A 22,099-nucleotide genomic window follows, 5' to 3' on the forward strand; every position below is an offset into this window, starting at 1 on the left:
GCCATGAATATCCAGCGTCCCGGTAAAGATTCTGAAACAATCACTAATCCATACTGGTTTAACTACTAGTACTGTCTGGACTGCCTCATTTCTCTACATAACATTATTAACTAGAAAAAAATGCTTTCAAAGTTTAAGTTAATGGTATATATATTATATAAATAAATATTATATATATATATATATTATATATATTCCTAATTGTGATATAATGTATTGAATTGTAAAGAATTTATTTGGATACTTACAAATGCTTCTAACACGTCTATAGAGAATTTAATTTTTTTAATACTGACACATTGTTAAATCCAGATACATTTTTACTGAAGAATACTGTACATGTGTAAAATGTCCAGTTGTTATTTGTAAAATAGGGTAGTACTGTTGTAATTGATATTGGCCAAAATCAATGTTATTCCATATTTTATTTTTTCTATTAAATTAACCTAAGTTTTTGTTCCTTTGATCTAGTAAAGCACATTTATGAGCCATAGATAAAATTTTATGCTTGGAAGGAGAATTTTTCTTTCTGAGCTTCTACCCTCTCCCCCGTTTTTTTCCAAGAAGCAATTTGGTACTAAACAGAAATCAATGAAATAAAGTGAAATATTGTTTTAAATTAAAATACTGGTCTCTGAAAAGAAAAATTACTGGTATTTACAAAAATTCTATCATGTACCTAAGTTTTGGTAGAGAACAGGTTGAATATCTCTATTACAGATTTTCACATGGTTTTGTACATTTCATACAATTAGCGTTAGAGGCCAGAAGGATGGCTCATGTAGAATTTGCAAAATGATTCAGTGTCTTGAATTTATAGACAGGTAATCAAGGTAGCAAAGAATTTTATTTTGCTAATCTTCCAATGTATGTGTCCTATCTCTTGGCTGTGGAGTTACATCCCAGCTTTGTGACCTTTACTAGGGAAATTTTAGAGCTCTAGCAAGACATAAATGGGTGTTCCTTGCATTTGATGCAAAGTAGTCAGCCCTCGGTATCCAGGGGGGGATCCATTACTGTCCTCCCTGTGGAGCCAGATACTGGAGCCTTGTCAGCTGGAGTGAGGCAGAGCTGGCACCTTGGCTTGGGTGTCAAAGCCTGGAGGTTCTGTCCCAGGTGTTGGGCCTGGGAGGGGAGGACTCCAAGACCCGGCACTGGCTCCAACTCCCTCCAGTCAATAGGGCTCCATTATCCAAACTCCCCTCAAACCCAAGCCCAGGGCAGAACCCTCAGAGGAGGGAAGGAGGGGGACTTCAGTCCCATTTCCCACAATGGCTGTGCGGCTGCATGCATGAGCTGCCATTTGGATCACTGGGATTTGAGCATCCATGAATTTTGGTATCTGCCATTGGGGACAGCACAGGCTTGCCATCTGCAGATGCTCAAATCTGCGGATGGGAAGTCCACAGATGCCGAGGTCCCACTGTACCATATGACTGCTTGAATGCATGCACATATTGGGACTGACATCCTCTGAGACTGCATTGTGGTTTATTCCACATAGTGTCATGTAAACAATTCAGAGCTAAAGAGCCAGCATGATAAATGATACCTCAGGGGTCAAACGTGTGTATCAGTCAGGCGTCCACCTTCTACAAAAGGATGCCCTATATGAGTGGAATGTGACTTTCCTAAGGCCACCCAGTCAGTTTCAATGGCCAAGTAAAAATCTAAAATCTGATCTACATAGTCATAGGGCATGTCTACAAGGGCCATTTACACTGGTTTCATATCACTCTGTCCGCACAACAAACAGCCAAAGCCTTGATTTGACTACATACTGTCTTCATGAGAGAAAGCCAGTTCTGTATCAAATCTGGACCATCCCTGCCTTAAACGGCCTTAAAAAGCACTCAACATTGCTCAACAGAGCAATGTTGAGTGGCTGCTTACACAAGTGTCCTGCAATGCCACTTAGCACTGGCACTACCAGTGTGAGTCACTCCCTGTGAGGCCACAACAAGATGCCTAGCCATGTGATCAATGTTGGGCAATTCATTTTCTACCTCAAGAGGGAGCCACCTGTATTAGCAGTGGCAGCACTGGGCAGCACAACTGAACCTGTGCCCAAGTAGCACAGATAAATCAGGGTATTTCGGGTCTTCACTGGGTAGAAGCCCCATGTTACTGTGGAACTACCAACATACACACAGACCAGGTGTAAAAAAAAGTGTACCACATGGGATGCATGTGGCCTTCAGAGTCCCCAAAGCAAATTGTTAATTTTTTGTCACTAAATTACCCATAGTTGACATAGAGGAACAATTTTGTCACATTCCCTAGAGAGAGCAAAATGTGTGCCCCTTGGGGGCTTTCTGAGGAGACAGTATCTTAAAAATGCAGAAGGATGCATTAGGAGTGCAGCTCCCCTAAATTAGCCTGGGCAACCAGTCAACCCCCCCCCCAAACATACACACAAATTTCTTGTACTCTGATGCCTTCAAGAGAGAAGTGCTCCTAGGGATAGATGGGCAGTAAGTGTCTCTTCCCTTGCCCTTACCAAGTGTGGGTAGTGCTAGCCGCCCACTCGGGCCCCATTTCCCTGCTGTGGTGTGAATGAAGAAGCAGGTGACATTTTGGTGGCAGTGCTTCTTAGACTGTGTCTTTGGTCATGTTGGAGATGTCCAGATCCCCCCTGTCCTTCAATCCAGAAAGGGACTGGCCCTGGACCCAGACAGGAGTTATCCAGGCCTAACAGCACCACCAAGCCTTATACAGCACAGCACAAAGCCAGACACACAACACAAGTGCTTCCATAATGGGAACTCTGCTTTTGGAATTGCCCCAGGGCCACAGTCATCTTAATCTGGCCTTGTAGAAGGGGTCAGTTGCAGTAGACTGAGTCGTCATTATTTTTCAGTAGTAACAATAGAAACACATCTACATCATGAATTTGGCTGTGTCCAAAAAGACTATATGCACTAGGAGTTAGCTGATAGGACTATACCTGTTACAAATACAAATCCAGGAGTCTGTGTGCCTAGAGGACGTGCCACTGCTTCTTCTCTTGGCTCCAGGAGGTGGACATTTGGGTTCTAGTTGGGCAGGATTTGACTGTGCAAGTCTGCCCACCACAGATTATGTAACAGAATATAATGGGTCTTCTGAAGGAGGGTACTACAATGTGCATGCTTATACGCAAGTGTGCTTTACATGGTTTTCAGCGTACGTGGGGAGGAAGGGGTGGCGTGTCCCAGTGCACGCCTGTGGCAGGTGCGCACCGCCAAGCCGCTGCGTGCACGAGCCCCATTCATTTAAATGGGGCTCGAGCATAGGCGTTTTGTTTTACGCCCCATGTAAACAAAGGGTGCACTGTATTTTTACAATCAAAGAAACATTTTCCATCCTCTGTCAATAGAGGCTGGGTATATATTTCACTTGAAACAAAGCTCCAGAAAATTGCCAAGGAAACACTGACGAAGGCCAGATAATATTTTTCCCAATTGGTGCAATATTGTTTTCCAACTGAAGTACTGTATATAAAATGTTGCTTCCTTTTTATTGCTTCTTAAATTGGTGAACGTCTACCATTTTTTACCTTGTTTGTTACTTCTTCAGTTTGTGCTCCACCAAGGGGCAATGAACATTTGTTTATTAAACACATTTCTATCCCACACTTCTTTCAAGGAGCACAAAGTAACAGGCATCTCTCCCTCTCTCTCTCCCCAACTCCTGCCCCCAGTTTTAATCCTAGAACCCTTGAGTTAAGTGAGGTTTAAGTGCAATTGGTCCAAGGTTATATGGATGAGTCTAGATAAGAACTAGGGTCACCCTGCATAGTCTGACACTCAAACCACAACTCCATTTTTGGTTTTAGAGTGTTTTTTGGTATCTTTTCTTTCCCTTTCAAAAGCTACACCTACAGCAGCAGCATGTGTGCAGGAGAGGGGAGAGTCTTTCCACTCTGCTTTCCATGGATTGCGAGCAGTTTGAAGTAGAGGTGATATAGCAAGTAGTGAGTCAACTAAATAATCATATACCTCAAAAAACAAGCAAGCCAACAATGTAAATAGCTGTACTGGCAATGAAATCGTGTGCATGTAAACACATAAACAAGTCCTGTTTAAATAGAACTTACTCTGATGTTAGTAGGAATTAGATCACACTCTTTGAAAAACCACAGATACTCCAGAGGAGTGTGTGTAAAACTAGCATATCATCATGTAAAGATATCCCATTTTGATAGCCTTGATGATTAAGCAACAGCAAGACCTGGGCACTAGTTGTACAAGGTTGGATAGATCTGTCTTCTGAGAAACTCTAGGTTTATATGCTTGCTGTTTAGAATCATCAGAGTAAAAACTAAAGACAACCCCATCTTTAATTAACAGTTGTGTAGAAGAGGCAATTTCAGCAGATGTTGCTTGTTACTTGGTTGTGGGACAAGCAACACCTGCTAACATTTCCTTTACTCCACAGTCATGAAATGTGTAAGAGCACTCTCCAGTTGCAGTCTGGCAACTACACTGTTGTCCCTCAATGAACAGTCCTGCTATTTTCCTCCCTTCCATTCTTTCACTGGTTCAGTGGCATCACTAGGGTTGGTGACATCCAGTGTGGTAATTCATGGTGTCACATCTCCACTGACCTCCTCCCATACCACACCATACAGAAGCCTTAGTAAGGTTTTTGTACTAATGTTACTCATAAATTGCACCTCCCATACATCAGTGAATGTAATGGCAACTAACAAAAATAAAATTATACCTTTACATTAAAATAGCATATACAGAGCCTAAATGTATTTATGTGCACATGGGTTCATATGGTTAAATTGGCAAGATGTGATGTTTTAAAAGAAAAATTTAAAATATTTTTTAAAAATAAATTTTAAATTAAAAGCTAAAAACAAATAATTTAAAATTTAAGTTTCTTTCAAAAGTCTGGGGCCACTCCTTTCTCCTCCCACTGAGCCTTGCCATCTCTTCAGCATTTAAAAGGAACACAGGCAAATACCACAGCATGTTTCTTCTAAAAGGCAGTTGTTTGGGATGCAGTGGTATAACCTGGCACAGTTCAAAACCCTACACATACCCCTAATGATGCCCCTGCACTGGTGCTCTTTATCTGCTCCTACCCTTAATTAATGCAAGTGCCTGTTTAAACAACTTTACCACTCACTCTTTACTCCAGCATATTCCCCTAGAAACAATCCCCACAGTACCAGGAGACTAGAGAACAAAACTGGACCATTCTGCAGTGCTGTCATACCCTACTCTAACCCCATGTAGCAACAGAAGTACAGCCAGGCTGATTTACTTTGCTGAGATGATATACAATCGTAGAGTTGGAAGAGACCACAAGGGCCACCCAGTCCAAACCCCTGCCATGCAGGAACTCTCAATCAAAGCATCCCCAGCAGATGGCCATCCAGCCTCTGAAGACCTCTAAGGAAGGAGACTCATTCTCTCAGCCAGATCCTTGTCCCATACAGTAAGGGTACAATAATGATGATGGACTTTATATGCATTGGCACTGACAGGTTATTTAGACATTCAAGGGGACATTCAAGGGGAATGTCCAAATATATAACACATATATTGACATTCAAGGACAGTGACACATTTTTGTGATGTGAAATAAGAAATGAGCTATAAAGCCTATGAACTCTGGTCTTTGAGGCTTTTTTGTTTGTGGGTAGATACACTATTGCCCAACCATACCTACACCAAGTTAAAACCAGATTTATTAATTGAATTTCATAGCACAGCAATCATTTCAGCAGGGAAAATCCCAAAAGAAAAGACTTCAAAATGAACGTGGGAGTTCTTTCTTCAGGCAACGTGTCTCTCAATCATTGCTATGACTTCTTTCATTAGTTAAAACACTAAAAGTTGGGTGTTCACATCTCATAAAACTTGGACAGAATATTGTTGGTAGATTTTGTTTCAGCTCACATGGCTAGAGACTGGCCATTTTTAAAATAAAAGCAGCTGGGAATCTTGGAATAACTGATCATAGGGAGAAGACAGCTGCCTGTTTTGCCCACAACTCTGAAGATGCATACACTGATGGTTTTCCCATGACAGGACAGGGGAAAGCATTGCAGGTACTAGAGCTGCAAGACATTGGAAGTAAAAGTACAGAATGAGTATGCATTTGCCAAGTCATCCCTTGTGTGATCTCATTGGATGGTGGAAATCAAACAATATCAATAAATAATTTATTGCATTTCTTTTCTTTTCCCTTTTTGATTTCCCAAAATGAATATCCCCAGTAACCACACATTTAAACAAATTTGTAATTATATGACTTGTATATTGATGGACTGTCTGCAACACTCAGAACCCACCTGATGTTAAGACTCAATATGTAAGACTCATATTTCTCACAGTAATAGATGAAAGACATGAACAGGACCCTTTTTGTGGTGGCCCCATAGTTTTGGAGTATCTTCCCCAAGGAAATGTGGTGGCCCTTTCTATTTTGGCCTGTAGACGTTTTAGAGGGCTTCTTTATTCTAGTCTGCCTTTGGGTTAATTTTAGTGTGCTCTTCTTTTAACTAAGGTTTGCTTGATGCATTTATTATCACCTATTTATCATTTTAATTATTTTCTCAGTGGCTGGTCCTACTCTATGGAATTCTCTCTCTATGGGAGACTAGGCTAGCCCACTCCCAGCTTTTTTTTCACTTGCAGGCAAGATTTTTCTGTCCAGGTAGGCTTTTAATGTGTAATCGCTTGCAGGGCCTCCTCTGATTGTGAGAGGGTTCTTTAAAAATACAACTCCTTTTTGTATGCATTTGAATGACTTTATAATGTTTTACACCTTTGCTCAGAGGGGGTTTGCCATAGCCTTCCCCTGAAACTAAGAGCACATGACTTGCCCAAAGTCACCCAGGTTTTCATTCCTGAGCTGAGAATTGAACCCTGGTCTCCAGAGTCCTAGTCCAGCACTCTAACCACTACACCACACTGGAGTACACCAAGATAAAAAGTCCAAGCTGACCTTGTGGACTTAAAGAATGAACCTACTTTCATACTCTCCTACCTTCTTAAAGGACTACAAACAGTGACCACTCCCTCTTTATCCAAGAAGAAGAAGATGATGATGATGATGATGATGATGATGATGATGATGATGATGATGATGATTTATAGCCTGCCCAATCACAAAGAATCAGGGCAGGTTACAGCAATAAAAGAATACATTACAAAACAAATAAAATCCATAGATAATCCCTTCCCCACCCACCCCCCATCCCAATCCTAAAACAAAAGCAATATAAAATAAATTACACTATAAAACCATTATTACAATAAAATCGGTTAAAAACTAGGGGAAGGAATATCTTGACACTAAAAATGCTGACTAGACAAAATACAGAGAGAAATACTGAGAACAGAATACAGGACTTCTGTCTCCTTTTGGGATAAAGTCAGGATGTAAATTAAATAAATGAGTAAATACTCCTGGACAGATTTCCATTTTTCAGGTTACTCTACCAAGCTCCCAGAAATAAGCAAATACATACATGCACGTGAAATTAAAATGTAATATTATTACTAGAAGTTCAATAACTTTGGCCTTATTGATTGAACTTTCACAGACCTAGGAGGAGCACAACAGAAAACGGAAGGCTTCATGTAAAATCTTTTCTCTACTCTTTTTGAATGAAAGTTGAGGATTGTTATTTTTCAGCAAGTTTAATTCTGTGCTAGTTCCCTAGGTGTTCCCCTACAAAAGTAGGAAATGAGCAGAGGGTTCAAGTAGACAATTGGCTAATTATGCACTATGGGTATTGCAGGCTTGCACTGAGGGATTTAGAACTGCAAAGGTAGAAATAGCATGTGTGTAACTACTTGTGAAGCACATTACAGTTTACAACTCATTGATTTTTTTAAAGCATATTTAGAAATTTGACAGAGGCTCAAGAAACTTTTTTAAAAACAGTAGAGTACACATTGTAAAGAAAGCAATAATGATGTATGAAGTATGGTTTAATATATGGCTAACAGTCTATTGACAGATTATATTGCCAGAGGAAATCACAACATCGCAAAGTCCAAAGGAACACCTATGGACCTTTTCAGAGAATATTTTCTTAGCATTCTATTGCTATCATTTTTTTTCTCTGCATAATTCTGTGCATTGTATTGTTACATAACTTTTCCCTTATAGCACCCAGTACTGTGATATATTCTATTGACCAACAGTATGTCTATGGCCAAGGAAATGTGTTATTTCCTGCAATATAAGGAATTCATGTTGGAAAAGATGTTTGTATTTCCTATGTCCCTGGAAGACCATTTGTGCTGATGTGAATTGCCCCATTGTAACTATCAATCACATCAATATGAAGTTATATTTTGAGTAAGTTACTTGAGCAATAGAGGTTGTGGAGGTCTCTTTTGGTGATTAGCTGCAGAGGATACCTTCAGTTTCATGCCTTTAAGAAATGGTATCATACAGCAAATACAAGTTCATGGATAAAACCTTTACAGTGGTAATTTCATATATGTAAAAGGAAGCAACCATGTTCTATGTATGATGGCAACATTTTCTTTCTTGTTTTGGTCACCATTCTTTTTTTAAAGCCTACTCTGCATTTGTTTTGTCATCACTGTTTTGTGCCTTCAAGTCATTTCTAACTTATGGCAGCCCCTATTACTATGTTTCTTCCTAATGGTGGCCCTATCGCAAGGTTTTTCTTGGCATGATTTCTTCAAAGGAAATTTGCCCTTGCCTTCCTCTGAAAGAAAGTAACTTGCTCAAAGTCACGCAGTGAGTTTCCATGGCAGAGTGGGGATTCAACCTTTTGTCTAGATAGTCTTTCTTTAAAACCTGGCTGTAAACTTTGGGGGAATTGCTTTGAAGGAAGATTTCAATGTTATTCAAAATATGAAAGTTTTGTAGAGTTAAACATTCTAATAAAGTACTTAGCTGAAATAGGAGGTTGTTGCTTTTGTGGTTGCTTTTGTGGTTGTTTTCATTGATACTGGTGAGTGCCTGCTCCAGAACTGACCTCCAGTATGGAGAACTGATGCATGTTACTGCTATAGCATAACCTTTATGTTTTGTAAATGATGGACCAGATGGTACACAGCAGAGAAGTATTCCAGCTCTTTCACTCATGGAGTCCAGTTTCCTTCACAGCCAATGACAGAATTGTACCCACACACAAATTCTACCCAGACTTATCCCTCTGGCTAGCAGACAAATCAAATCCCTGTTGCTACACATATTGGGCACCTGTATCATCATGCACTCTCTCCCATGCTGACATAAATGGAAGATGGATTCCCAGTGGATATATAGTGTAGAAGTAAACAAAGAAAATCAAAGTGCACAAGTGTGGCCCATCTCCCTTCACTAGCAATGAGAACTGTACAAGCAAGTTAGTAACAGAGAAAAGTTCATTCCCACAACAGTTCCCAGACTTCACATCTTTTCCCAGCCTCCAAACAAGTGCAAAAACTATCCAGTGAAGTCATTAATACAAATGAACCCTTTCATGCCACTGGGCAGTTGTTAACCTTTGGCAACAAGAACTCCAAAACTCATCTGACTGGTGGCAGGAGCCCAGCTTACTACAATGGCATTTTTGTTTCAATGTGATTTTTGTTTTTTGAAGTAAAAAAAAAACTGGAGAAGGGAGAAGCCATGACTAGATTTTGTGGTTCGATGCAGGAGTGAAGCAATGGCAGTCCCCTGCTTTAGCACAGTGTTGGGATGGCTCCTCCTTTCTGGGAGACTTGGCCCAGCCCCAGGTGAGAGGCGGGAATCACCCACCAGTAAATTATACCATCGTTTGAATTCTTTGGCTGACAGGCCCCAGCAAGAGGGACCCGAACAAGGTTTCACTCTACTTGGTTGTAGGGGGGGATTGGTCTCTGCTCTTGCGGTCACTTACCAGTTGCTTCTATTGTAAGAGCAGGACTTCCCAGAGCATTGAGGTAGCAGGACATGAAGATGATCCAAGAACAAATCGATAGTGGTGATGGTGGCAATTCGAGGTAGTAAGCAGTAATGGATGAGCAAGCATCCAGTTTGGTGGGGGAGGGCAGTTGCCACAACAACCCATATCTTTCCTTCATATATTTCACAGAGCTGGGTTTATCCCTTGCTATCTCTTATTAATTGGATTACACACACCCCAAGCCTGGCACCACTTTGCTTACAGGCTGCAGTGAAGTCTCTCCATGGTCCAGGTGTTACTCTTGGTATTTAATACCAAAACAAAAAAACCACTCTGTTCAAAAATCCCTCAGCTGGTATCCTTAACTGGTCTAGGCTAGAGATATCAATAAATCATTAATATATTGCTGGCATACTCAGGACTGGCTTAGCTGAAGCCATGGGTTGAAGGAGGGTCTCTGGTATTATAGCCCTTGTGTGAATGTAGCTTCCTTCCTGCCACTGTTCTGGTCTTTTGCCTGCTTATTATGCACACTGCATCAAAGAAAGCAGCTGATTTCTCTGTGAGTGCTCTCATTTTCATTGGGGACAGCTGTATTACCACCTGTTCTGTGTGTGTGTTCTAGTTTCTCACATGTAAGTGGCTGGAATTATGCCATCCAAGAGAATGCAGAAAACTCCATTGGAGCTATTGTCAAGGACCCAGGGCCAGTCTTGCCTGCCTCAGAAATCATGGGTGGACCTGACACTAGTGGAAGGGCATAGGAAGGGCATTTTGCTCCAGCTGTTTTGGAAACTGGTGGGTCAGCTGCTGATCATTTGTAACCTACTTCTTCCATTTATATTGTAGGTATCAGTGTGTTATTTTCACAGAGCAGAACTCACTTCTGAACATGCAAGTGCCATCACACTCAGAGAGTTTTCAATAGTGCTGCCCTGTTTGTGGAATTCTTACCCAGAAAGGCTCACCAGGCTCTAACTTTATGGTCTCTTTAGCACCAAGTGACAATATATTATTCTTCCAGGCATTTTAAGGACTGTTTTAGTACTTTTAGTTCTCCTTATTGTTTTCATTTTATTTTGCTGATGGTTTTACTATGAGTGGACTCTCTTTGTGCTACAGAACCTTTACCACCTGCTGCTGAATTATCTTTATGCTGTTTTATCTAGTGCAGTTTTAACATAAATTCTCCCAGAGAATGTAGATTATGGAGAGGTCTAAGAGCATAATAAACAAACAATATAAGACCAAAGAAACTGTTCAGCTCTCAGTCAGTCAAATAAGAATTATACTTTCTCTAGCAGCTCCTTGAACAGATGTTAAAAAAAAATCAGAAATCCATTTCATCAGGATTAGGGTATTACAATTCACTTTCCACCATGCTGAGATTCTGGAGTGTAAGGACCAAGGAAGGGAATCAAAACAGCACCTGGCACTAAGGCAGAAAAGTGAAATGTTTTAAAATGTCTCTGAATGTGAATGCATGGGGATTTCCAGAGATTCAGGGCCACACCTGGGTCAGCAACCTGTGCTGTATCCAAGAATTCCTGAGGGTAAAGTAGAAATATGTGTTCTATTTTTAAAAGCTCTAGACAACATTGTAACAGCACCGCAGTAGCTTTTCTCAGAACATGGGAAAGGTGATACCTGTTCCACTGCTCCATGTCAGTAAGCTTCTAAAGATACGGAAGAGTTATGGCAGGGACTGATGGCAGCATTACTTGATGTTCCTAAGATATGAGGTGTTAATTCCTCCCGTAATCATTTCTAACCCATGGCCTTTGATGTGAGATTTGTTCCAAGCAAAATAACACTAGTAAAGCAACTTCACATTATCATCACTTTGATAATATGAAAGGACAGGAAACAGCAAGCCTGTAGCCTTCATCCAGGTTCACGTTTTAGCACTAGTCAGACGATCTCCCTGTATAAGCCTAGCCAAGTTTTAAATTTATCAGAGGAGATTTTCCTCAGTCCTACCACCATCATGGGCACATCTGAGAAGGAAAGAGACTTCATGGTGACTGGTCCCAGGTTGTGGAATTCACTCCAGCAGGAGACTCAGGCGGGTTATAGACCGCCGAAAAGCGGCAGTCTGGCTCCGCCGCTGCTTGCAGCGTCCAGGAGTTGCAGCCTTTAAACGGCGTGACTCCCGGACGCTGCAGAGAAGTAGCGTGGAAATCGTGCTCCTTCTTGGGCCCCGGAAGAGGCGGCGCAAGTGCCAAAGGGCACACTCGCGGCATCACTTCCTGTGCGCCACGTGCGGATGCACAGCGTCCGTTACGTCAATATGGCGGCCCCCATGTGGAAGGGGCACTGCCATATTGTACGTATTCCATACGTACTAGGGTTAGAGGGGTGCGGAAGCACCGCCCCTTCCTAACCCTAATACGTATGGAATACGTATTTTTTGGCGGTGTGTAACCCACCTCAGTTAGCCTCTCTTTCCTCTTTTTCTACCAGTAAGCAAATACCTTTCTGTTCAGGCAGCCTTGGGGTCATAATTCATGTGGCAGATGGGCTGTTTTTCTCCCTTTGTAAAATTGTGTTTCATACTGTTTTGGCTTTATGTTTTTAATAGAATTTTTGTATGATTTTTAACTTTTGTACTGAGAGCTTTTAGATGTACATTTTTTTAAATTGGGCATAAGCTGGCAGGGGTGATATTAAATGTTAAATACATACATATGTGCAGGATAGAGTTTGCTAAAAATGAGGAAAGGGGCCAGTCAACACTCACCACTCTTTGGTCATCACTCCCTTCACATACAGATTAATTGTCTGAAGTGCTCATTTTCCATGGTTCTTTATTACATGGAGAACCTCTACACTGTGGTTTCCAGACTGGATACTGGAGAGGTCTCTCATACACCTTTAAAAGATATGTAAAAGAGTGAACTTTAGCAAGGATTGCTTGTCATGCAACTAGGTAATGAGCAGCATTTGTTGAACTTCCTTCTTCTATACTGTATAACCATTAATGGCACAAGCGCACTCTCCAATTGCCAATCTGGCAAGCCTACACCACACAGAGGTGACACTCCTCATGCTATCAGTCTCCAGTTGAATAGAGTGGCAATAGAGAATGTGTCTCCTTTCTCACACATTATGTTAACCTATGCTGAAAGTCTGCATAGGGGTTGTACCTCTTTAACAACAAGTCTCAGTATTGCCATAGATTCTTGCTCAACAGTTACTCTGGTTGCCAGCCAGGCCATTAACACCGGTTCTGAGCTGAGTAGGCATGAATATTAGTATGTTGAGGGTAGGGGAAAATGGGGCTGTTCCAGATGTAACAAATGCAGGCTGATAAATCACCTGAGAGCCAGCTGGCATACTTGTTTGAATGTTGGACTGTGACTCTAGAAACCGCGGCTTGATTCCCCACTGAGGAATGAAACCCACTGGGTGACTTTGGGCAAGTCATACACACTCAGCCTCAGGGAAAGGCAATGGCAAACCTCTTCAGAACTAATTTTGCCAAGAAAGCCCATGCCAGGTTCATCTTAGGGTTTACATAAGTCAGAAACAACTTGAAGGCACACAACAACAACAACAACAACATATCACCTCTATGAACCCACACGTGCTTGCATAAACACACACTTTTGAGTCACTGTCCTTGTCTTTGTGTCTAATTTAGCATATGATGGGTTACCTGGTTGATAAGTAAAAACCTAGTTCAGAGATTGTAATTTAAAGAACCCATGATAGCAAACCTGAAGCTAGGGAGGACAACAAGACCAAAGGAAGAATAAATGAGCTCTTTTTGCCAGTGGATAGAAAAAACCTGGCTATTAGCTTGAGATCATTACATCTCAACCTGGCCTATGTAAAGGAAAGTGTGTCTCACTCGTTGGGACTGAGAAAAGCAGTAAGATAAAAGCAATCCATCTTTGTATCTGGTTCTCAAGATTCAGCTAAGCCTTTATATGGCAGAAAGAATAACATAATGAGGACAGTCTGACATACTGAATTTATCATTTGTCAGGAGCTTCATTGCTGCCTGCCTATGATCCTGACATATATCCTGAGTATTGGAGGAGGGAACTGCTACTTACTGTATCACAAGTGTCTACTACACCTGCCAGAAATGGGATAAATCTATTTGTTTCCTCATTAACATTTGTTACCCACCCTGTGCACAACATAAGGGAGGAAAACAGAATAAAAATATTGCTTGCAGACAAAAGGCAAGGTGGAAAGTCTCAATATTTTCACTCTCTGCCAGACAGAAATGTGCTAATGATTCCAGGAAATCAGTGTGTGTTTGCAAATCCCCATAGTGCAAAACAGTTCATTTGTTACAGAGAATTCGAAAAGAGTTTGGAGCCAACTCTGTGAGCAGAATTCCTCCAGAGATATGTCATCTCATTTCCTCTCCCTCTTTCTCCCTCTCTCCGATTTAGTTATGTACTGCTCTTATTTATGCTGAACAGGACAAATTATGCCCAAAATGTATTCTTTTATTTTTTATACAAATCAAGCCATGTCCATGCAGATCCTCATTTCCAGACCCTTATATAAGAAAGACTATTTTTAATCTGTCATCTACTGACATTTGTCTCTCTCTTCCATGCAGCGTGGTTAAGATCATATTTTTTTAAAAAAATCAAAGTCCCTGATCTAGCCTTTTGAGGGCGCAAAAAGGAGGCACAGAAAGTGGCTCCTTTTTGTGGCTTCAAAAGGGCACCATAGCCATGGTGGTGCAGCTATATGGTGCTGCATCATATGGATGCAGTGCCGGAGGAACATCATGACACCACGCACCATGTGGAGCGGTGCGCAGCATCATGGCAACCTGGTGGCAGAGTCAGGGCATGCGTGCATCATCTGGACACAACACCCTGACTCCACCCCCAGGCCGGCCTTTCAGGGCCTTAGTAGTGGCTTTAAAGCTAAATGTTTAACTTCATGGAGGGTAAATCAATCCATGGATATCTGTTGTGATGACTAAATACTTCATTCAGTGTTTTCATTGATTTGTCTCTGTATAATAAGATACTTGGGAGCATAGATAGGAGGTCATGTCTTGCTGGTGAGCTTCCCATAAGTATCTGGTGGTTCACTGTGTGTTAGGTGGACTTTTGATACAGTACGATTTTTCTTACATCTTAGTGCGATGATTGGTTTCTATAAAGGCTGTGTCCGTATAATATAAAGGGAAATTGAGTAATATGTAAGGTCTTATTTGCCAGGAGAATATATTGATGTTCTTGGCCACTGTCACTTCTGTGAAGCCTCCTGTTCTAAGTGCACAGGACCATCTTCAAAAGATTGCATTGACTGTGTTTCCACAAGGTAAGTGATTTGTTATTAATTTGTAGTGTTGGTCTCTAACCCCTTTTTGCTTTGAGTCACTTGTAAACTGAAGATACATTTGGCATATAGGGAAGCAATCACATGACTACTCTACCATATGTCAAAACATTAATTAAAAAACTGTTATTTATAACCTGCTTCTCTGTGTCCAAGGAGATTCTATTTCAGTTTCATACTACAGTTAATATGAATACAGTTAACACCTCACCTAAAGTTCAGATTTCACCTGGGTTCTTACATATCTCTCTCTTAATCTCTTGCTCGCTCGCTTCCTCTTGCTCTTTCTTTTTCACATCCTATAGCTATGTTTCATTTTTTTCCTTATCTCTTTTTGTCAGCATTATACAACCTGACATTCTCCAGATTTGTTTGACTACAATTCCCATCCTCTTCTACCACTATGGGAACACATCTGGAAAACACAGGTGTAGGAGAGGTTGCTTTAAATTGCTTTTTGTAGGTTTTTCGGGCTATGTGGCCATGTTCCAGAAGAGTTTCTTCCTGATGTTTCGCCAGCATCTGTGGCAGGCATCTTCAGAGAATGCTTGCCTGGAAAAGAGTTGGGGGTGATGGGAGTTGTAGCTCTTTACCTCTGGCTCAAACTCACCACCTTGTTACGCACTGGCGCTGACCAGTTTTGGCCAGTGGTTAAAGCTTTGCTATAAAGCAGCAGAGTTACAGAGAATAGGCTGAAGACCCTGACAAACTCTCCAAGCCTTCTCACTCTTGCTTCCACAGAAGTCTTCACCCTTCTTCAGGATCCAGCTGGCTCTTGTATCTTCTCCCAAGACACCAGACAAGTCAGTAGTCTTATATAAAAGATCTACTTTATTCTACTATATACAGCTCCAAAACTATCCAATACTACTACCCACAAAATACATTGGGATTCATAGCCATTATTATAGTCCTTGCAAGATACCACCCACTGCTGTCTGTTTCCACCCAGTGGGTGTGTATAACCACTCTCATTGGTTCTCTTGTTTCATCCCACAATTAATGATTTCTTCATCTCAGCCTTGTCCACTTAACAACTCTCAGGTGTGTTCAATTATCCACTTTGCATTTCTGTCCTTGGCATTTAGGACTTGTTAATTGCATTACCTCTTACACCTGTGTGGCTTCTAATTGCTTCTGCTGAGTCATCCTGACTCTCACATACATGTTTTATTTCATTCACTGTATGTCCCATGTTGCTTTTTCCTTAACATATATATGCTGTGTGACCCTGGGAAGGCAGGAGTGTTTTGCAAGTGTGTTGTTCTGTTGCTAATGGCAGGCCTCAGGGTGGGAGGGTCTGCAAAAGAGGATTGGTGTCTGCTTGATTAGTTATATAGATTGTTCACTTAGGGTTGAGGAAAATTTAACAGGATAGTAATGGAAACAAAAACAAATGAAATGTAACCAATTCTATTTCATATAGAGATGAGACACAAGGATAATAGAAAGAAAGTGCTCTGAAGCATGGTGTTTTATTTTATTGGAAACAGACCCTCTTATAACTCAGAATCTCTTAGGTCCTCTATATCTCCATGACCTTTAAGTGGCTTGGACCAAAACAAGTAATGAAGGAGACCTAGGTAATTCAGCCTGACATTCAGCAGAGACGAGATTCTTTTTACTTCTGCAAAATATTGTGGGTCATTTTGCTCTGAAAAAATTCTGGGTAAATTGCTTACACAGAGCCATGTCTTATGTTGTGTTCATTCTGCCATCAGAATATTCCTCATATTTTTGAAAAGACCACTTGAAAAACTTTTTTTAACTCTTCCCTTTCCTGCTTCCTTGTATTTACATCTACCTCTCAGTTTAAAGAAGAAAAACAATGTATTCCTTAGCACACACACAAACACGCACAAACAGATCTTATGAAGAATTCAAACACAAGATCTTCACTGTCAGACTAGACATTAGGTGTTGTTAGTTAAAGCAATTTGAAGAGTTTATTGATTCTCTGTCATTCCAACTTATACACCAACTCTTTCATCTGAATATGTTATGTTGACTGGAGGTGTTGTATAAACCACTACAGCAAATAGGAATGTCTAGCTCTTCCTCTGAAAATGTAATATACAGTATTCAGCATCTTTTGTTAACAAATGATTGCCAGTACTCACGACCTGAGTTCTTCAGTGTCAAGGCTGTCTTCATCGGCATCTTTTTCTTTGTCTCCTCCTCCTCCTGTTTTATATCCAGCCTTTTTTTCTCCACCTTAGGACTCAAGTTATTTCCAAAATTAAAAATGACATGAACCCAGTGAAAATGGAATTAAATTATGAACAGAATTAAAAGTAATTAAAAAGAAATAAATAAGAAAAGTGCAGCACAATTATTAAAAACTCTTTCCTCTTAAAATGTCAGTACCTGAAAATCTGTTGAAATAAGCCTTCACCCACCACTGGAAATAGGCCATGAAGGGAGATAATCCAGCCTTTCTAGGAACTGAATCTCAGATCTTGGGAGCACCTATCAGAAAGTCCCACCAGATGTACCTGTGAAAGTAGGTGGATGTGAAGGTGATGGCCACTATCCCACCACTTCTTCACTGCAAGACTTGAACTCAGGACTCTCTTAAGTGTCTCCTGCACTATAACTCTCTTTAGATGCCAGCCCTCTGATTTACAATTCCCCCCCCCTCAGCTTGGCACCAACTATTCTTTGACAGTCACACACCCCCTAAAACTAAAACACTTTTCTCAATGTTGGTAGCATTTTTAATATGTTTCTGAAATCACTTCAGACAGCTGCTTGTTGAAACAAAGGAGTTTATCACACGGAGGATCTTCCGTGTGCTAAATGTCATGCAAGCGCCCCTCAAATGTCACGCAAGTGCCATGGGTGTGATCCCCATGGCGCTACAGAAGTGGAATTGCGGCTCCTGCTTCGTTCTCGTCATGCACTCGTAACCGGGGGAGCCTCCTGGAGTGCTTTTCTTGTTAACGATCCGCGATTCCACTTCCATAGCATCATAGGGAATCACACTCATGGTGCTTGCGTGACATTTGGGAGTCGTTTGCGTGACGTTTAGCACACAGAAGGACCTCCATGTTATAAACGCCAAAGTAAGAAATGTATTTACAAGTCAGGCTGAATACAGTATCTCTTTTAGTGGATGGTGTTCACAATGGATACGATGTATAGATATTTTATAAGTTACACTGTTTAACTATTTATTTATCTTGTATTTGTAATTGTTTCTTTATAGCTCTCTCTCTCTCTCTCTCTCTCTCTATATATATATATATATATATATATATATATATTTCCTTACAGACTAATTTCACACAGAACCTTTATTAAACTTTTCTATCTTATAACCCTTCTGGTTAACTGTGACTCCACTAGTTACCAAATGCTATGTCTCCTGCAGGACAGTACAACAATATAATTAATAGCACTCTTCATCTCTTTCTTGGGTACCTAAAACCCTTTCTAACTGTCCCTCACAGCAGCATATCCTCAATGGCCCTTCACCGCTCAGGGCACACTAAACATCAACCCCTTTCAAACCTGCTCCTCCCTCTTATATACTCACTCCTGGGAGCAGCCTCCACTTTTTCCTGGCTTTGCTCCCAATGGCTAGTGCCAAGGTTCTAATCTGCCTGTTGCCTCCACAGTGGGATGCAGAGGAGGGCCTCCCCAGAAGACACCAAAGCCCAGGCAGATTTGTGTGGGCAAATATAGTCCTTAACATAACCTGGATGTAAACCATATAGGGCTTTATAGACTGTAACTAACATTTTGAAGCATGCCTGCAAACAAACCTGTAGTCAGTGCAGTTGATGAAACAAGGGATAACCAAAATAGTCAACAATCTGGATGCAGCTCTTTGGACCAGTTGAAGTTTCTGAATATTCTTCAAAGGCAGTTCATGTAGAGCAAATTATGATAATCCAAACAGGATGTAACAAAATTATGTGTCAAAATAGCAAGATCAGACATCTCCAGGAACAAAACAGCTGCTGCACCAACTTTAACTGTGCAGATTGCAAATGTACTCTTAGCTACTGCAGCAGCCTGAACTTCCAGAGTCCGGGTTGAGTCCATGAGTATGATCAAGCTTCTTCTTTTTTGACAATGGGCCTCTATTTACTGTCACTAATTTAATGTAAGTGCATGCAAAGATACTTTGCTATCATTAAATGTACAAGGCACAGCAAGGAATAGATAACAGGCATGGGAGTTTCCTTCCAGGTAGAACTATTCATAATTAATTTGCTCTGGCCTGTCACTTGTAATGGCAGGTTAATGCACTTCACTTGTAAAACATTATTCTCACAAGTAATTTAAGGTAGTTAAAAGGGAAATGCATCATCAGAAAGAAGCCAAGAGAGCACAGACTACATAAAAGTCGTATATGCTCATTTATATGTATAGATAAAATTTAGAGTTACTACAGTTTAAATAGACATACGGTAGAGCAGAAAAACTGTGAATGGGTGGCTTGTGTATCTACTCAATCTTCTTGTCAGAGTCAAATTGGGGAACATCAAATCCTTGCTCTTCCTCCTTGTAGTTTTTAAACATTAATCCAAACTTTGGCGGGTTACAGTCTGCTGCCGCCGCCAGTTGCAACATCCAGGAACCGCAGCAGCCAAACAGCGCGGTTCCTGGATGCAGCAAAGAAGGAGCGTGAAAATTGCGCTCCTTCCTGGCCCCTGGATGTGATGCTGTGAGGCGCTAGTCGCGCACTCGCAGTGTCATATCCGGGGTGCGAAGTGCGGACGCAGAGCGTCCGCTACATCAAGATGGTGGCAGCCATGTGGAATTAGGGTTAGGGGCATCTGGAAGAGATGCCCCTTTCTAACCCTAGCACGGACTGAGTCCGTCCTAGGGTGCCCGTCTGTAACGGGCCTTTGAATTTCTGAAGGGGGTACTTTTTTTAAAAAAAAAGTCCTCTGTGATGCAAGGCACATGACCACTTTTACACTTTAGTTTGCTTCTTGGAATGGGCAGCAGGCATATCTCCTTGGAACTAGATCTACTACAAGAAAGCAGTCCAGCCTGCTATTTCAAATAAAAGAGAAAATTATCTTCATGACCAGTTGACACACATTGCAAGGCGCCTTTATAGAAAATCAGTAGATGCTCAATAAGCTACTGTCCTTCCCATAGTAAAACTCAGAAACAGAACCCTAACCAAAGGTGAAGGCTATGCCATTTGATCCTACAAAATCATAGGGGAAACAACCAACATACAGAGTTAGATTCTTGACAACTGAAGCCATGTTCAGAATCAGAACTTTCAATTTCAGAGAAAAACCAAGCCAATAGAGAACTATAATTGTTTAAAAATCATGTTCAGAATAATTCTTAATTTGAAAGGAAAGACCTGGCATACTCCAACAAGTCTGAAGACCGTAAAGGGATCTCTGATGATACTATAACTCTGAGTATCTTTCTTCCTTTCACTTTAACTATAATAATTTCAATGAATAGGAGGCACCAGTACAACATTTTAGCATTCACTTTTGATAACTGCAGGATATAGAAAACTATATATTCCATGCTACACATCAAAATGCTTGAGGGCATTTTTAAAGCAGGTCATTTGAGATATAACAGTGGCACTATAGGAATAAATGTATTTAGTGACTCGATTAGTCCCAGATACAATGGGACACTCATAACAGTGCTGGGGTTTTTGGCCTCTCCCATCACCTCTCTCCACCACTGAAAACCAGTGGGGTTTTTCACCCTTTGAGAACCAATTTAAAGACATTTAGGGTATGTGCAAGCTTTAGGAGGATGGGAAGACTGACTTGTATTCACAGATGCTGCTTCTATGAATACAATGACTGCACTGGAAACTGGCCTTAATTAGTTGGTTAATCAGTTTCTCTGTTGGTGTTCCACAGCAGACTGAGCCCAAAGTGGCTGCTAAAAAACATCATTTGTCAGAATATATCGCATTTCCTCCCTCTCCCATTTCAGTGAAATAATAAAATGGAAGATAATTGAAATGAGGCTCAGCATTTGGATGACAAGTTCATCAGGCACAAACACATTGGCCCAGAAGCCGATTTATTATTTAACTGCCAAAAGCAAAAACTTATCAAAAGTATCTACTGTTAAATGAGTGCTAGGATTTCTTGAGATTGACACTGCAAACCCGAGAACAAACTACAATAGAATCTTACAGCAAATGCACAGAGATTTATTTATTTATTTATTTTTTACTGGTAAGGTCTGTGAAAACATATTGATTTTTCACTTATTTTAGTAGCATCTTGGAATACTTCAGTAGCTCAGGCATAGAAATTGATAGGCATGAGATCAGTGATGACTGCGAAGATCTGGCTCCAGATGGCAATATAAACGTGAAGTTCAAAGCTTAACTAGCCATACCCTTTATCTTGCCAAATGTCATAAACACATTCCACGTAGAAAGAACAAAGTGCAAAGAATAAGGAATATAACTTGAACATGGCAGCAGCTCTCCGGATTTGTTTGAACCTGTTTTTTAAAAGGAAAGTATTACTCTGTTACTTGATCCTTATTTTATACTCCCCCCATTTCTTTTGTAATAGATTTTTGGACGATGGACACTGTGTTCTTCAGTGCCCTAAAGGGAAATTTGGATTGCAAAATCTGTGTCATTCATGCCACCCAACCTGTATGGAATGTACAGGAAGTGAACCGAACAAATGTACTGCTTGTGGGAAAGGTAAGAATCTTCTCTTTTGCCATTTCTGTTCCCTTAATTTTACTTCAAACCCCAGAGTGGACAGTGCAGTAATTGATATGATTTTATTGTGACATCAGGAATTGATTTTATTTTACATTGTTGTGGTTTGTACAGAGAGCCAGTGTAGTATAGTGGTTTGAGAGTTGGGCTACAACTCTGGAGACCAAGGTTCAAATCCCCACTCAGCCATGGAAACCCATTGGTTGACTTGGGGCAAGTCACACTCACTC

The 22,099-nt window shown here is 40.8% G+C and overlaps 1 protein-coding gene across 1 annotated transcript in view; it reads left to right on the top strand.

Moving 5' to 3' along the window:
- Positions 1 to 22,099, top strand: part of PCSK5 (proprotein convertase subtilisin/kexin type 5) — a 350,841-nt gene that overhangs the window by 265,730 nt on the left and 63,012 nt on the right. Inside the window, exons 21-22 of the mRNA XM_042452306.1 lie at positions 15,058 to 15,160; positions 21,712 to 21,848. Of these exons, the coding sequence (XP_042308240.1) occupies positions 15,058 to 15,160; positions 21,712 to 21,848 (240 nt within the window). The remainder of the gene's footprint in view (positions 1 to 15,057; positions 15,161 to 21,711; positions 21,849 to 22,099) is intronic.

Source organism: Sceloporus undulatus, chromosome 2, assembly GCF_019175285.1.
Source record: "Sceloporus undulatus isolate JIND9_A2432 ecotype Alabama chromosome 2, SceUnd_v1.1, whole genome shotgun sequence".
NCBI classification, from domain to species: Eukaryota; Metazoa; Chordata; class Lepidosauria; order Squamata; family Phrynosomatidae; genus Sceloporus; species Sceloporus undulatus.